This window comes from Cyprinodon tularosa, unplaced genomic scaffold (genome assembly GCF_016077235.1).
Source record: "Cyprinodon tularosa strain WSP-4 unplaced genomic scaffold, ASM1607723v1 ctg166, whole genome shotgun sequence".
In the NCBI taxonomy this organism is placed as follows: domain Eukaryota; kingdom Metazoa; phylum Chordata; class Actinopteri; order Cyprinodontiformes; family Cyprinodontidae; genus Cyprinodon; species Cyprinodon tularosa.
The window spans coordinates 1,282,038-1,297,533 of NW_024038493.1; the positions used below are offsets into that span (position 1 = coordinate 1,282,038).

General features: G+C 38.7%; 1 protein-coding gene across 7 annotated transcripts in view; it reads right to left on the reverse strand.

Moving 5' to 3' along the window:
• Positions 1 to 15,496, reverse strand: part of LOC119780791 (striated muscle preferentially expressed protein kinase-like) — a 94,720-nt gene that overhangs the window by 46,429 nt on the left and 32,795 nt on the right. For all 7 annotated transcript variants that reach the window (XM_038280938.1, XM_038280939.1, XM_038280942.1 and 4 more), the window contains 5 exons: positions 13,011 to 13,109; positions 6,995 to 7,145; positions 5,340 to 6,134; positions 2,403 to 2,755; positions 335 to 481 (listed from right to left, as the gene is read on the reverse strand). In XM_038280938.1, the coding sequence (XP_038136866.1) occupies positions 335 to 481; positions 2,403 to 2,755; positions 5,340 to 6,134; positions 6,995 to 7,145; positions 13,011 to 13,109 (1,545 nt within the window). The remainder of the gene's footprint in view (positions 1 to 334; positions 482 to 2,402; positions 2,756 to 5,339; positions 6,135 to 6,994; positions 7,146 to 13,010; positions 13,110 to 15,496) is intronic.

Consider the following 15,496-nt stretch of genomic DNA (forward strand, 5'->3'; position numbering starts at 1 on the left):
GAGAAGTGATGGAACAAAGAGTGAAGTGTTGAGTGATAAAAGTCTGCAGAGAAGTGCAATAAATGAGGCTTGTTTGCACACATTTGTATGAATATTCATGAGCGTGCTGTTTTTGAGAGAAAAAAAAAGTTTTTTTAGAGTTGGTCAAGTATGGATGGATGGACTACAGCTCTAAAATAAGCCATAATTTCTCTATACCTATGCATCTTTTCCTAAATTTGTGCTGAGGAACCTCTTCCCATTGGTACAATAGTTGTTTAACTGTCAACTTTTACAATGAAAAATCTGAAATCACCATCCAAACACAGCCAAAGTCAGCAGATAGTTTCTGTACCTGTCGGGGATGGGCTGCCAGCGATGATGCAATCCAGTTTGACCTCAGAGCCGCATGGGGCCGTGATGTCCCTGAGCGGTTTAACAAACCTTGGACTCTCGCCTGGTTCTTCATCAGCAGAAAGGTACGATTCATCAGAAGAACCCTCTAAAAAAGAAAAAAAAATATGGTTTGTTTATTTTCCTCCCTCCTTCAGCTCTCTCTACCATCACTGGTCTCAGCTGTTCCATTTTTCACATGAATTCTCTCATCTCCTTGCAATGGTTCTTTCCACAGTCCTCTCTGTATATAAGGTTATCTTCTATTACTTCCGGATTCTTCTGTTGGCTCCAAGTTCCCTCAATCCTTGCCTGTCATTTAACATTTATTTTTTCCCCTGAATGCGCCACATCTGATCCTCCCTGTTCCAATAAGTTTTATCCTTAAAGGAATAGCACACCCAAAACATGATTAGCCTTCATTTTCTACTCACCCCCATGCTGAACAACACTCTGGAGTACTTTTTTGATATCTCAAATGCATCTGGAGATCTGGGAGGCTTCTTGCTGTCTGCTGACATTCAAATAATGGAGGTCCATGGCGCCCGAGGCAGAAAGGTCCATAAAAGTCCACAAAAAACGTGTCAATATTCCTCCATACTGCTCGTCCAATGTATTCCAAGTGTCCTGAGTCGGTAGCGTCCATAATTTACTCGAAACGAAGTCGATAAGAATGTTTTTAGAGCATAAACAGTAGTGTATAGGACTTCCTAAAAGCGAGTTCACGAGTCTACGGAAACCGCGGCAGACCAAACCAGATGAAAGTGCGCATTCAGCTCGGCAAAGAACTCATGCTCTTCCTCAACACTGAAGTCCTCAGACATTTTTCTTTCGTTGTTTCTTTCTTTGCACAGGTAAACAGCACATTTCTTCTTCTACGCTTGCATTATTGGCAGAGCAGACACCGAATGCGCACTTTCATCTGGTTTGGTCTGCCGCGGTTTCCGTAGACTCGTGAACGCGCTTTCAGGAAATCCTATACACTACTGTTTATGCTTTAAAACATTCTAAATGACTTCGTTTCGAGTAAATTATGGACGCTACCCACTCAGGACACTTGGAATACATTGGAAGAGCAGTATGGAGGAATATTGACACGTTTTTTGTGGACTTTTATGGACCTTTCTGCCTCGGGCGCCATAGACCTCCATTATTTGAATGTCAGCAGACAGCAAGAAGCCTCCCAGATCTCCAGATGCATTTGAGATATCAAAAAAGTACTCCAGAGTGTTGTTCAGCATGGGGGTGAGTAGAAAATGAAGGCTAATCATGTTTTGGGTGTACTATTCCTTTAATTTTTGATCCACATTTTTTTTTTTCTGTTTGCACCTAAGACAGGTTATTGACATTTGGCTTGCTTTTTGTAATGAAATAGATTAAAAAGACTGACATAAGAAGCTCAGCAGACTATTTGTTATGTCACTCTCTTCTATAATTATCAATGTAATGATCCCTTCAGGCTGGAGACCTGCAGCTGCTCAGGGTTACTTTACATACCTTAACAGTAACGTCACACCACCTGCAGGCTCATGTTTGCAGAGCAGAGGTGGTTTGAGTTCTGCAGGACATGCGGGTGAACTTTACATCACTGCCTACCGTTTGAACATGTCAGGAACGTTGCCTAATCCAACCAGCAGTGTAAAAAGTTGCCATGTAAAGGTGAAAATATGTAAGTTTTGGTTCTGGTTTTAGTTTTAATTAAGTCACTTTACGAACGTGCAATTTCTACAATACCGTATAGGTGCAGTATTGTCATGTGCAATACAGCAATTTGTGTGTAAATGCATTTATATACTTTTCTTCTTCAACTGTATACGTTATAATATAAATTTTCTTTTCGTAGCACTATTTGCTCGCATTTTTCTTTGTTTTATTTTGTTTTGAGCTGCTCAAAATGTTGTTGTACCCTTCAGGAACATAAACATAGACTTCTGATTCTGATAAATACGGTAGATATTGGTCTTTCATGTGTCAAATATGAAGATATGAGCTTAAGGAACGTTTACATAGTTCCCATAGACTAATCTTACCTTCCTCTGGAGACCTTGGCTGGGCTGAATGGTCTTTCTTCTTTTTGCGTACTCTTCCCTCCCTTCGTCTGTTAGGATGGTTCTCTTTGCTTTTGCCTGTTGGACATTCTTCCTCCATGGGCTCGTCCTCCACAAGGATTGTGGGGATGTTCACTTTCGGGGCAGGAGAGACTCGTCCCACCTCGGCTCGCCTCTTCTTCACTAAAGGGCTGACCGCAGGTGGGCGGCTGGGTTTGGGGAGATATTGGGATGAGGGTTCCCCTGCTGCTACTGGGGATGATCTCTTCCCAGTTGTTCCATGATGCGATTTGTTCTCCATCATTTTGTCTGCCTTAGAATCTATTCCTGGATCTCTGGAGGAGGAGGAGGAGGAGGAGGAGGAAGATTTTAAGGAAGAGGGAAGAAGTGTGTTTTATCAGCACCTGGTGAGCTTCATAGAGGTTCACTCGGTGGATGTAAAAAGCAACCGTTGCATGAGACTAATGTGAAAATACCCCCAAAAACTGTTATAATTTTTAAAAAGAAAAAATTAAATGCAGCAAAATAAAATAAATTTTGCTTATTTGCCTTTATATGGAGTTAATTTTGTTGCAAAGAACTTGTTTTGTACATTAAGATTTGCTAAAAAAAATTACAGAAAGTTAACATTTCAACAAAAGGTTTTTAAGAATAACTTAGAAAATTACTTTAAAATTTTTTTTTCCAGTTTTATATTCCAGCATTTTTATGCAGATCCTATATTTTGAAATTTTATGTTTTCAAATTTTATCTTATTTTTGTACCTTTATTTCTTTGAAACAATTTGAAAAGAATGCAATTGGTAAAACTCAATCAGAAAAAACAGAAATCTGAATGATAAAATCTGTAAAAAAAAAAAAAAGAAATAATAATAATAATAATCAAATTTCAAAAAACCGAAGATATAGATTCTGTAGAAAATACATGAAAAAATTAAATTTTGAAGAACACATTTATTTTGTCTAAGAAAACAGCAGATCACTTTAAAATGCAGTTTTCATTCATTTTCTTTTAAAATTTTCATTCTGTGTTGTATTACTTTTTCAAATTTAAATTTGAAAACTGTATTATTTGCTTGCAACAAAATAGAACGAAGTTCCCTGCTATCTGTCAAAATGACCAATTGGCTTTTAGATGATTCCCTTCATGTTTGAGAGAAAAAAAGTCAAATACTGAGAACATTCTGTTAACACAACCACTGGCCATCAACTAAGAGTTTCACCATTTGCCTCAAACTGTGCACCTTTAAGCAGCTAATTATGTTATGAGGCTTTTTAGTTGGTGATGTAATTACACTAAGATGGCAGTATGTGCAACCCTCCTGCAAAGGCAATCTGACTGAGTTATACCTATGCAATGCTAGGCTATGCTAGCGAGGTCAGGGTGTGATTTGCTGTCTGTGAAGTTATAGGATGGCTTTCAGATTTTTCTTCCATCCTCAAATATGGAAAATATTTAGTTATTGGGTCCCCTAACAGTGAACTGTTTTTGCATTAACATTAAACGGCCTATGTTAGCAGGATAATGGTGTTAGCAAGCTGTGATATAAGTACACTATGACTGCAGTGTGAGCAGCTCTATTGCAAAAGCAGTCTAAATTATTTGTTCCTACACTATTTCTCTGTTCGAATTCATGGGATGTGTCCTCCGACGGCCAGGTTCAAGGGACGGTTACGTCATAAAGCTGCGCCGAGGTCTGGTTGCATTCCAAGACTTCTCATTATGCGGCCTTAAAATGCGTCCTTTTTGCCGGATTTGAAGGACGGGTCCGATGTATCCTATGTATCCTTGGTTATCCCAGGATTCATTGCGAGACCAAGCCGGCTGCTCCGTGATCAGAGCAAATGGTACTTGGTGAATATTGGAAGTTCAGTTTAATATAATACAAGTATTTGAATAGATCCAACTTAAATGAGTGAAAATAGTTGTTTTAATGGTTATTGAGTTAGATTTTCGGCGGGTAATGTTTAATTTATCTAATGGTTTTTATCTGTTACTGTGTAAATGGGTTTGGCTGCACAGATTCTAATATATCTGCAGTGTGGGGACTATAAATCAGATTTTTTTTTATTGCTGTTTTGCACTATTTGCTAAAGAAAAATGCAGATATATTTTTTATACTTATAGAATAGAATAGAAAATCTCTTTATTGTCCCACAATGGGCAAGTTTACAGCAGCAGAAAGATTATTGAAAATGGTCACACAAATGAGGACCTTAGAAAAATAAATAAGAATAACATAATAGGGAAGAGTTAAAATATAAACAATAAAATACTGTAAAGACTTTTAGCAATATAAAACTGTGCACCTGGAGAATAAATAAAATAAAACTTTTTTACAGTAATGGATATTTGAAAATAGCAGCAACATCAGAGATGTGCAAAATGACAGCAGCACATTATTTAACTAAGGTTTCTATCATTAGATTTGCTTTTATTGTAGTCTACTGTAGTCTTTGTTCACTTTGCAATAAAAAAAAGGAAAAAGTTAAATAGACACAGTTTTGAAAAGTTCGGCATTTATTCTTTTCCTGCTTTGTGTGTCAACTGTCATGGTTGCTAAGCGACAGAGCGTATGGCGGTAAAAGCCACCGAAGGGTGGACCTGTTTGAATTCACAGACAAAATAAGGAGAAAATAAGGTCTCCTTATTTTCAAGGACTTCAAAGTAAGTAAGACGTAGTCCATGAACTCGAACAGAGCCAATGTTAGGCTATTCTTTTTTTTATTTCTAAAATAATGTATTGTACTTCAAATAAAGTTAAATGTTGTCCTTTATCGTGTCTGTCCTTTACAGTCCCAATAACATAACTTTGTGGTTTCAAAATGACATGATTGTAGAAAATTTATGGTGCTTTAAAGCTTTTGCAGGGAACTCTATAAACATGAAACATTATCAATGAGTAAACTAGTCTCTAACCTGTTTATGCCTTTCCTGGTTGCTGTTGCCGGTGGTTGCCCTGGCAACTGCTGATCTGGTGCCGTTTCCATGGTGACCAAGCTCTTCCCAAAGCTTTCCCGGGGTGAGCGGTTAGCTGTTGGCGCCGCATCGTCCCCGTGTGGGCTCTTACTCTGGTGGCCTAAAGGTTGGGCCAGGAGCTGAGGAGGAACCTGGGATGTTCTGTCCCGTTCTCTCCCGCCAGTCTTTCTTTTCTCCTCCAGAGCTCGCTCACTGGCCTCCAACTTCCGAACCACATGCTGAGGAATGGGCTCTATCTTCCCGGTGGGTGTCCTCTCCCTCTGCGACAGCTGCTCGGTGGAGTATGCCTTCTTCAGGCTCGGTTTCCCCACGAGCTTCTTGATCCTCTGAAGCTCCTCTGCAAACTTGTTCTGAACTCTCTGAGAATAGGTTGTCTTGTCCTCCAGCGAGGAGGCTCGGTGCTGGAATGCTGCTCTCTTTTGGGCTACTCCCTGTGAGACCCTTCCCTCCTCCTTGCTGGGGCCCCCTGTCTTCTTTCCACTGTCATCTGAGTCCAGGCACGCCGCCCCTCCTGGCAAATCCAAACTTTTCCTTCGCTCCTCAAAGGCCCGCACCTTGTCAGTGATCTTGGGTCCAGCACGGGGCAATTTTGGAGTCATTATAACATCGCCAGAAGTCTTAGATGCTTGAGGGTCTTCAGTTTTGTCTATATCAAGTTTTTTGCTGAAAGCTGCCAGGGTAGAGGATGGAGGGACATGAGAGGAGAGCCTCCAGGAATCCTCAGCAGATTTGTTCCTACAGGAGTGAGGATTTTAGGGGTGGGGGATGGAGTTGTGGAGTTAGAGATCAACTACAGTTTTGTGGATTTGTAGGACAAGAGAAGTCATCTTAATTTCCATATTTTTGTTTGTGTTCAGTGGCCAAAACAGAGTCATATGAGATTTTTAAAAGAAACAAATGATTCACCAGATGTTTATGAAGTCCAAAAATACATTAATCCAGGATTTTAAAAAAGTGAGAATCACCTCATAAAAAATCATGCCCAAAACAAGCCTGTGAGTCTCAAGATAAATAACTCGTGATAACATTCATGCTAATATCAGCAATCCATGCATGCCACCGCAAACCAACAAAGAGAATCTGAAATAGAGGAAAGCATGCAGTTTTTAAAAAGCCCTATTCTGTTAGAAATTAGTCAAATAGCACAAATCTTGTGGAAAATAACTGCTCTAATGACTTTAATAAACATTAACAATATAAAGAGAGATGTAAACTTTTAGATGAGTTGAAATCAAACCACAAAGCAGTCAAAGGAAAGTGTGATCGGGGGTCGAATGATTGAACATAAAGGAAATGAAAGGAAGAAATGGGTCTATGGAGGATATGATATTGTGCAAAGTCTAAATCTGGGGTTTCAGGCCAGTCTTTTATTGTAATCCTGGGAATGCCAAGCCATGTGCTATAAGGGCATTGAAAATGTTCTCCCTCTGTAGAGGCTGAACATGCTCCCATAGTAGTCGCTTCCGACAGAGACACTTTCCTCTGACCCTTGGACGGGCCGCGCCAGGTTAGCATGAGAGGCTCGGATTAGAGGTTCCACACCAAGGTGACGGACGGGGGCTGCCCCGTCAGCGGGGTCCCCGCCAAAGGCTTGCCTTGCTGGGTTGGTGGGGTCTAAATGTGGCCCTGGAGGGCGGGAACCAAGAGCTCGGAGCTCTCGCTCCATAACGGGGTCGTAGGTGCCAGGGAGAGTGGCCCTACGATCTGAAGCATCCGGGTTATAGTCCATCATCCTTCCTCCCTCACCTGTAAATTTAGAGAGCAAGAGGTTAAAGGTCACAGTGGTGGATCAGGCCAAAGTCTATAGGAAAAGCGAGCCTCTATGACACTGATTCACTACAAATGTCTCAAAGATTGTTTTATTAAAATGTTCTTTATTAAGAATCCGTGCATCTCTTGGTCATTGGATTTTTGTTTCAGAAACGGCAATTAAAAAAGCAAAAACAAATGATGATTTGATTTTTGTTTTACAATACTTGAAATTTAAAGTGTTTCTCTTTTTAATTGTCAAAAATGGAAAATTTTAATTTGAAAAATTTCGATTTGAGTAAACAAAACACAAAAATGCGTTTGAACAGAAACAAAAAGAGGCTCGATCGTGGTCGTTTGTTCTTATTCCGAGATCAGATGTGATTATTTATTTCTGGCTAAAGCACCAAACTAAGAGCTGCACGGGGCTAAAAAAAGTCCTTGTGATTGAGCGTGAGCAAGGACAAGCAGCCATACGTTGTTTTCCGAAACAATAAAAGAGTCTCTCTCAGGACAGAAGTAAGAAACTTTGGTACAGTTAGACAGATATTCACCGATTCGGCTTCTCTGGATCAATAACTTGCCGATCATTTCTCCTACAAAACCGTCATCTCTCCGCAACCACAGCAAGGCAGACAGTGAGCTACAACTCTAGTTTCCTAAAAACACTCACACCGCGCTGGGATCACACTACACTGTAGTACCACCAAACATGTAGGACACATAAATAATCTCTATCTAGATCATATTACAACTCTTACTTTGGAAAAATGTGCAAAACTCTATTTTTTGTGATTTCTCCATTTATATTATAAGCATATAATCGCCATTAGCTACACTATAGATTATTGTAGTGCCACCAAACTCGTAGCAGCCATAGATAACCTGATCTAACCTGACAACAGCCAGATGCATGTCTCGCTCCGCCTAGCTCCACTCACATACATCTGGGAACCCGCCATAGGAATTGCCTTTACTGAAGGCTGGGCCTTATCAAAACTCCTTGCATTTGATTGGATAAGCCACATGTCTGTCATCTTTATTGACGTGCTATTTCAACCACTCACACCGAAGCTAACCCGTGACGCTGTGAGAGGAGGAGCCATTTGGTAGATCAAGCTCTTGCCAAATCCGGTCGGGAGAAGGGCGAAAACATCGTTTCCACCAACAAAAGCCTTCAAAGCCGTTCTCTGATGTTCTTTTAATGAAACAATATCAGATAGATTGGATAACACAGAAGAAATAGCAGCATCAATGCTAACGCTTGCTTCCTCAATGCGAGCCGCCATTGTTGTTGGAATCTCACGGTCGCTTCTCCACTCCAGGACACACCCGCCCTGCGTTTTGATTGGACAGACCATAAATTTGGTTGGGGAAATCACTTTCAATGAGCGGGTTCCCAGATGTATGTGAGGCGAGCTAGGCGGAGCGAGACATGCATCTGGCTGCTGTCAGGTTAAACCTGATCTGGATCATACTACAACTCCGACTTTGGGAAGATGAGCCCCTGATATTTCTAATATTTCTACGTAACATTACGGGCTTTTATGTGTACTATCATCGCCCAAAAGGTAACATTTTGAAATTGCAGGGTGACAAAGATCCTCACATCTACTCCATATCAGATTTGTATACACAGCGACACTTGGTTGCGAGTTTTGACCCAATTCTGAGGAATTATTTTATCTAAACCTCAATAATAAAAATAACAAATATTTCTCCATTATGTTATTAGCAGTACTTAGCTTGAACTGCAGGGATCTCTAAGCCAGAACATTAGTCCTGGAAACCATTTTTACCAATTGTTTATTTCTTTACAGGGATATGATTAATTAAAAATCAAAATCTAGTCTAGAAACATGTCGTTTCTAAGTGTTACCATTGATTTTTACTTTATTTCAAAGATTGTGTTGGGAACTGGGTTGGTTTCTAATTGTGGGTTTTTTCTTGTTTCCCTGCTGCTTTTACCTTCATCCAGTGGATGGCGCTGCACCGGGAGGGGCGTCACCCATGCCCTAATCATCCTCGAGATCAGGGGGGATTTAGGAAATTTGGGGCCCTACACAAAGACAGGCATGGGGCCCTATACAAAGACAGGCATGGGGCCCTCTGAATTTAGAAGATACAAATAAAACGGTCCCATTATACAGATAAAGAAATATACAGACATTTGTACTGAGCTGATTTTCTTGCGGTCTCAAACGGAATGGAAGATTTTTTCCCAATCACTAAGCAACGGAAAAAGTAAATAACAGTCTTCCTTTTCACTGTATAAAAGCCATAATCTGTTTACGTATCTGTTCTCCATTTATCATTTGGATGAAATAATAGCTGTATGAATCATTACAGCAGACAAGATAGAGGAGAGCAGGAGGCGGGGTTACCAATCTACTTGCTCTGGAGAGCAGAGTTCGCTGCTTTTATATATTGTCGCCAAAGTCTCAATTAGCAGAAAAAAGTCGCTAGATTTGGCGCTATGCGTTTTGTTTTTTAAAAAAGTGCTAGAGGGGTCTGAAAAGCTGCTAAATATAGCGACAAAAGCTCTAAGTTGGAAACACTGCTCTTTGAATTGCTTGTTTTCAAATGGTTTGCTGCTGGTTGTTTGGACCTTTCTGAATATATGCAGCAAATGGACTGATCCAATGTGGCGGACAATAGGGATTAGCTGTTCTCTTGTCGTTCTGCATGTGGGTTAAGAAACTGGAAACCAACAACAACTTTGGTTAGTTATTTAACCAATTTAATAAATGTACTGGTATTGAGTTTCTACCTCATGACTGCCTCATGTCCACGGCCCTGCAACCACAACTCCGGACACAATCAGACCCAGTTAGATTCTTAGTTTAATGAAGTACCAACCAATCATGATCAGCCATCAATTACAGTCAGTAGGGGAAGAATCTTTTAGAGCTCAGTATGAAAAAGAGTTTATGAGGTTTTTACTGCCTGAAGTGCTTAAACCTGGATGGGAAAAGGAAAAGAAAAAATTTAAGAGCTTTGAATGGATAATAAACTCTGAGGTTAATGAAATTCATTTAAATCAGGTAGATGTTGGACAGTTCCATTATATTCGATCATATGAGCGATTTATGCTTATAAAATTGGAAAAATCGCAAAAAATATCCAGATTCCAATGAGATTATCTATGTGTCCTGCACGTTTGGTGGCACTACAATGATCCATAGTGCAGCTATTGGTGATTATATGCTTATAATAATGAAAAAAATCACAAAAATGCCCAAAGTAAGAGTAGTAGTATGATCCAGATGGGATTGTCTGTTTGCTACACGTTTGGTGGCACTACAATGATCTAAAGTGTAGTTATTGCTCAATTTATACTTACTCGGATAATACAAAACATAAAAGTGAAGGCATTACTAATCATAAAACCTGAATATAATGAACACTTTATATCCTAATCTATAGAATAAAAAGTTATTTTTCAAGAAATTTTTTTGTCGTTTGTGTTTTTAATTTACATAACATTTTTTTAACTTTCATTAAAAACATGCTTTTGTTTTTTATTGTCATTTAAAAACACTTTTTTGTTTTTAACAATTTAATATTTTTTGTTAAATTTGCTTGTTTACCAAAGGTTTGTCTTTCACAGTAAAGTTTCTGCCTCTCTCTCTCTCTATATATATATATATATATTTTGGAGCCCAGCTAGAGTGGTGTACCTCAGGGTTTTGTCCTCAGATCCCTTCTATTCTCTCTCTCTGCCTCTTGCCTTTTAGCGTCACTGTTCCTTTAAATCCTTGACTTTGAAATAATTGCATGATTGGCTTAAAGGTTCTTTAAGTAGTTGGTAATAATAATTTTCAATTATGGTTAATTGGAGTAGCACTCTCTGGACTCAGAAAATTTGTTTAAAAAGACCCTAAACCTATTTGCTCTCGTTTTAATTCACATTGTTTGTTTTGATTGCTGTGAAGCATTTTGCGACTCTGTGTCTCAAAAACACTATAGAAATAAAAACTGTTTTCTTACTTAAATGTGTTTTAAGCTCCCTGTGCATCTATATTAAAATAGTAAAAAAAAATATGTGTGTAATAAATAAATATATGTCTAATAAAAGCATTATTAAATTATTATATCTTATATTATACTGTATGCTGTGAGGTGCAGCACTCTAGAGATCCAGATTTTTTAAATGAATCCTGAAGCAGACACCAACACAGAAGCAAGCTTGTGGATTGTGGTTACATGCTAATAAAGCCTGGACAGATAAACAGTCAATTGATTCCTTTTAAAATCAACAGGAAATACAACTGAAGCCGAAAAAGGCTGGACTGAGTGCCATGTAAAGCAGGCCTCCCTCATCATAAATCAACTAACGATTGGCATTTTAGTGATGAGCAACAGAGACAGAGATGTGATAGCAGCAGAAAATAAAGAGCTGTCAGCATCTTAGCTTAACGAAGGAGCCCCTGAAACAGCAGTGGGGGGGTCAAGGATATAAAATGTCAGGCTGTTTGACTGGTTGAGTGAAGGGATGCTGACTCGGCAAGACCATCAGAGCGCACTATACGTCAACTTCCCATTTTCTCATTAAATTGCTTTGAAAGGTTTAGTTTAAAATAAAACTAAGAAAAATGAGTCCCTATATTCTCCACTAAATGTGAACCTCTTTAGCTTGTCTTCCCTTGGTTGGAGTCATAAAATTAAAGAAGGACCAAACAGGGAAGAGGGGAAATATATTAAGTCTGTCAATACTTTCAGTCTATTCAATTTCCTGGTTAGAAATTGATTGTGAGTCTGTTGCAATTCGGATACACTTTATTTGAAACAGACCTTTACATTGGCCTTGTATGGAGTGAATTATGTTTCATCATGTTGCAAATTGCTTTTTAAATAGTACTAAAAAGAAAATGCAATGCAGCAATAAAACTTTGAAAAACTTGACATATCTTTACTGCTTTATTAGATTTTCTATAAAAATATTCTTTCTATTCTTCATATTTTTTTTTAACAGAATACATATTTTATAATCTTATTTTTCAAATTTCTCTTCTTCAGATTGAGTTTTACGAATTGCATACTTGCATACTTGTAATTGAGTTTCACTAATCACATTCTATTCACTTTTAGCCTAATAAAAACATTAATTTTTGACAAATAAAATGCGTCTCCAATCCTCACAGGAAAGCCCGCCCCCAGAAGTAAAGAGAACATGATCTGGAAAAACACAGTTTCAAAATTATGCAATCAGTTAAACTCAATCTGAAAAAAAAGTGGAATTTTTTTATATAAACATAAAAATTAAAGAAAATTTAAAAAATATATTAAATCAGAAAAAATGAAAGTTATTTAAACAAAAAAATAGAACAAATAAAAATTGTAAAAAAAAAAATTGAAAAAATTAAGTTAGAAAAATAATGAATCTAAGGAAAGAGTGAGGTTACTCTGAAAACCTTATTTGATTAATGTTCTTGGCTTGCAACAATAATGGAACAAAATTTACGGCATACCAATGAGACTCTTTGATAAAGACCTATATTTTTAGTTGTTTTTCTGTATTATTACCCTATATTTCTGACATAGGGAACAAATGGATACACAGTAGTTACTCCCTGTTGGAAACTAGGGCAGTGTGCCACACCATCGCATCACACCATGAGGGATGAATACATATCGGATTTCATCCAACAGACGTCAGTAACAACCTGCATTAAATCCATCCATCCACACTCAGCCATAAGCGAGCATGTTTCTGGCTGCTACTCCAGCGGGACAGTAAATCTTCAGTTAAAAAATGTTTCCAGGGATGTTCTATTTGGAGAAGCGCCACTTCCGGAACAACATTTGCAAGCCCTAGAATATTCACATAAGCAAGCTAGAAAAAGATAAAACGCAGAATACCTGAAGGTCCTTTCCGTCCGGCTTTGTCCGGGTGCCTCCCAGGCCCTTCTTTGGGTTCCATCTGAGGCTCGTTGGTCTCATCTTCGGTTGTCTCAGAGTCTGAAATGATGTGAGGAAAAAAACTGTTCAAGAATAATAATTCAAGATAGGATAAAAATAAAAAATTAAGCTGAGAATCTTTCCTTTTTTTCCCTTTAAATTTGAACTATAAATATAACAGCTTTTAAGTATACATTTTAATAAATGCACAGAAATAACATGCAGTTGGTACAAAGAAAAATGGGGGAACAAAATCTCAACCCTTAAAACTTCAAGATTTATAAAGTGAAGTGATGACAGAACAAAAACAGAAAGTATACAAAGACAATGGAAGAGAAGAGTCAGCAAGAGTTGATTTATGTCAAAACCGTATACAAATCACTAGAATTTCTCCTCTTAAATTTATTAAACTTCTTTAACGATACAATACAGGGTATTTCACATCAGATTTGGTCTATAGTGCCACAACACGTCCCCCATCTATTTAGTGCAAGTTGTTATTGAGCAGTATGCCAAGTGAAAAAAAAAACCCAAAAAAACAAAACCTAAAACATGTAGTCTTTTTTTTTATTTTGGTAGTATAGCACATGTGTCTTTACAAACAACAACAAAAGGCAGGGTTCATATGAAGAAGTACCCCCCCAAACACCAGACGTCACTTAGACGTTGGTTTTGAAGCTAAATCTGGTTCGTCATATAATTTATTCCACAACCAGAAATAGTTGCTGAAAATTTGTTTGGTAGGTCTGATTTTGTCCCACTTTAGTCCAGTAATACATGTTGAAAAAAGACGTTGAAAACCCAGGTTTTCACCTTCAACTTTTCAACCAAATGTGGACATTGTTCGGACGTAAATCGTGCCGTCTGTTCAATAAATTTTTGCTCAGCTGGTAAGCTAATGGGTTAAATAAGCTACATGAAAACAATTTGAACTGCAAAACAGACAAAATTCTCTGCTGGAAGGTTTCAATAAAAATAAAAAAACCTAAATGTAACTGTTTTGCAAATGAAATTTTAGCTCAATAGAATATGCTAGCATAATACTGGGCGTTTCTCAATATGCGTTCTTGAGCGTTCTCGTGTGCTCGTGTACTCGTGACACGTCATCAGCCTCAGCCCGAGTACCGTTCCAATTCTCGAGAACGCCAGATCGAGAACGCACCAAATCCCCGGATGTTGTTCTCGCCCCGCCCTCTTTATCGAGCATGCATCAGAGCAGACTTGTGCGTTCTTCAGACTGACCGCTTCCCCAGAATGCCCCGCGGCCGCAGCTTGATTCGAGACAGCGCTCACAGTGTTAAGTTAAACATTCCCTTTTCTGCTGCTGTTGTTCTTCAAAAGTACGTTTTGAAATCGTTTGAGGCGATAACATTATACATTTAAGCCTCCCTGTGTGGCCTGTTTACAGAGTTAGTGCGAAATTGAAAAATAAAGTCCGACATTGAGCGGACCAGAGTGACCAGCAGACCTCCAAGCGTAACCGCAGCCAGGGCTAAATTTACCCCGTCTGTAGTGCACTTCTCTCGGTCTAGTTATGTGTGAACTGCCGCTCGTTCTTTTTTTAATGTTTTTTGAGCTTTAGAAATTAAAAATATTGTTTTCAAAATGTTTTGTGTAGGGAATAAATAGTTTTGACTGCTAAAGCAATGCTAAAGAACGTTGCATGTGATGACGTCACGAGTACGCTTCTGTTCCAATACACATACATGCTTGCGTGCTCGCGTTCTCGTCAAGTCCGATCTTCCTGCGTTCTCGCCAAGAACGGACTTGAGAAACGCCCACTGTGAAAGTGTTAAAACAAATGTTAGCAACAAATTTCAGGAGCTAGCATGCTAGTACAATCAGGCTAGCTGGCCACTCCAGATCAAAATGTAGCCTTTCAAGAAGCAAACATTAACTCCTTTGTGATCATTTTCAGGAAGAAGAAGATCAGATAGGAATACAAACTCAATGAAACAGTATGTATTTATCAATTATCTTATTGTTGGTTAATGACCTTTAGGCTCCATTTAGATATCTACTGTTTTTTGAAATAATAAAGTATTTATGATGCTTTTCTTCCCACAGTGAATAAAATAGCTTAAAATGTTTAGTCCGAGCACCTAAAATGTCATTCCTTAATCCACACCCCATGTCTATAATATATATATATATAAAATATATATAATATTTATTCCGTCAGGGTGGCAGTGGGGCCGGTACCTATATCCAGCAGTCTATAGTCGAGAGGTGGGGTACACATCCTGGACAGGTCCCCAGTCTGTTGCAGGGCAACACAAACACATACAGCCATGCACAAACACGCACTCACACCTAAGGACAATTTAGAGAAGCTGATTAAAATAACAGTCATGTTTTTGGACTGTGGGAGGAAGCTGTAGTACTAGGAGAGAAGCCACGCATGCATGGGGTGAACATGCAAACTCCATGCAGAAAGACCCCAGGGG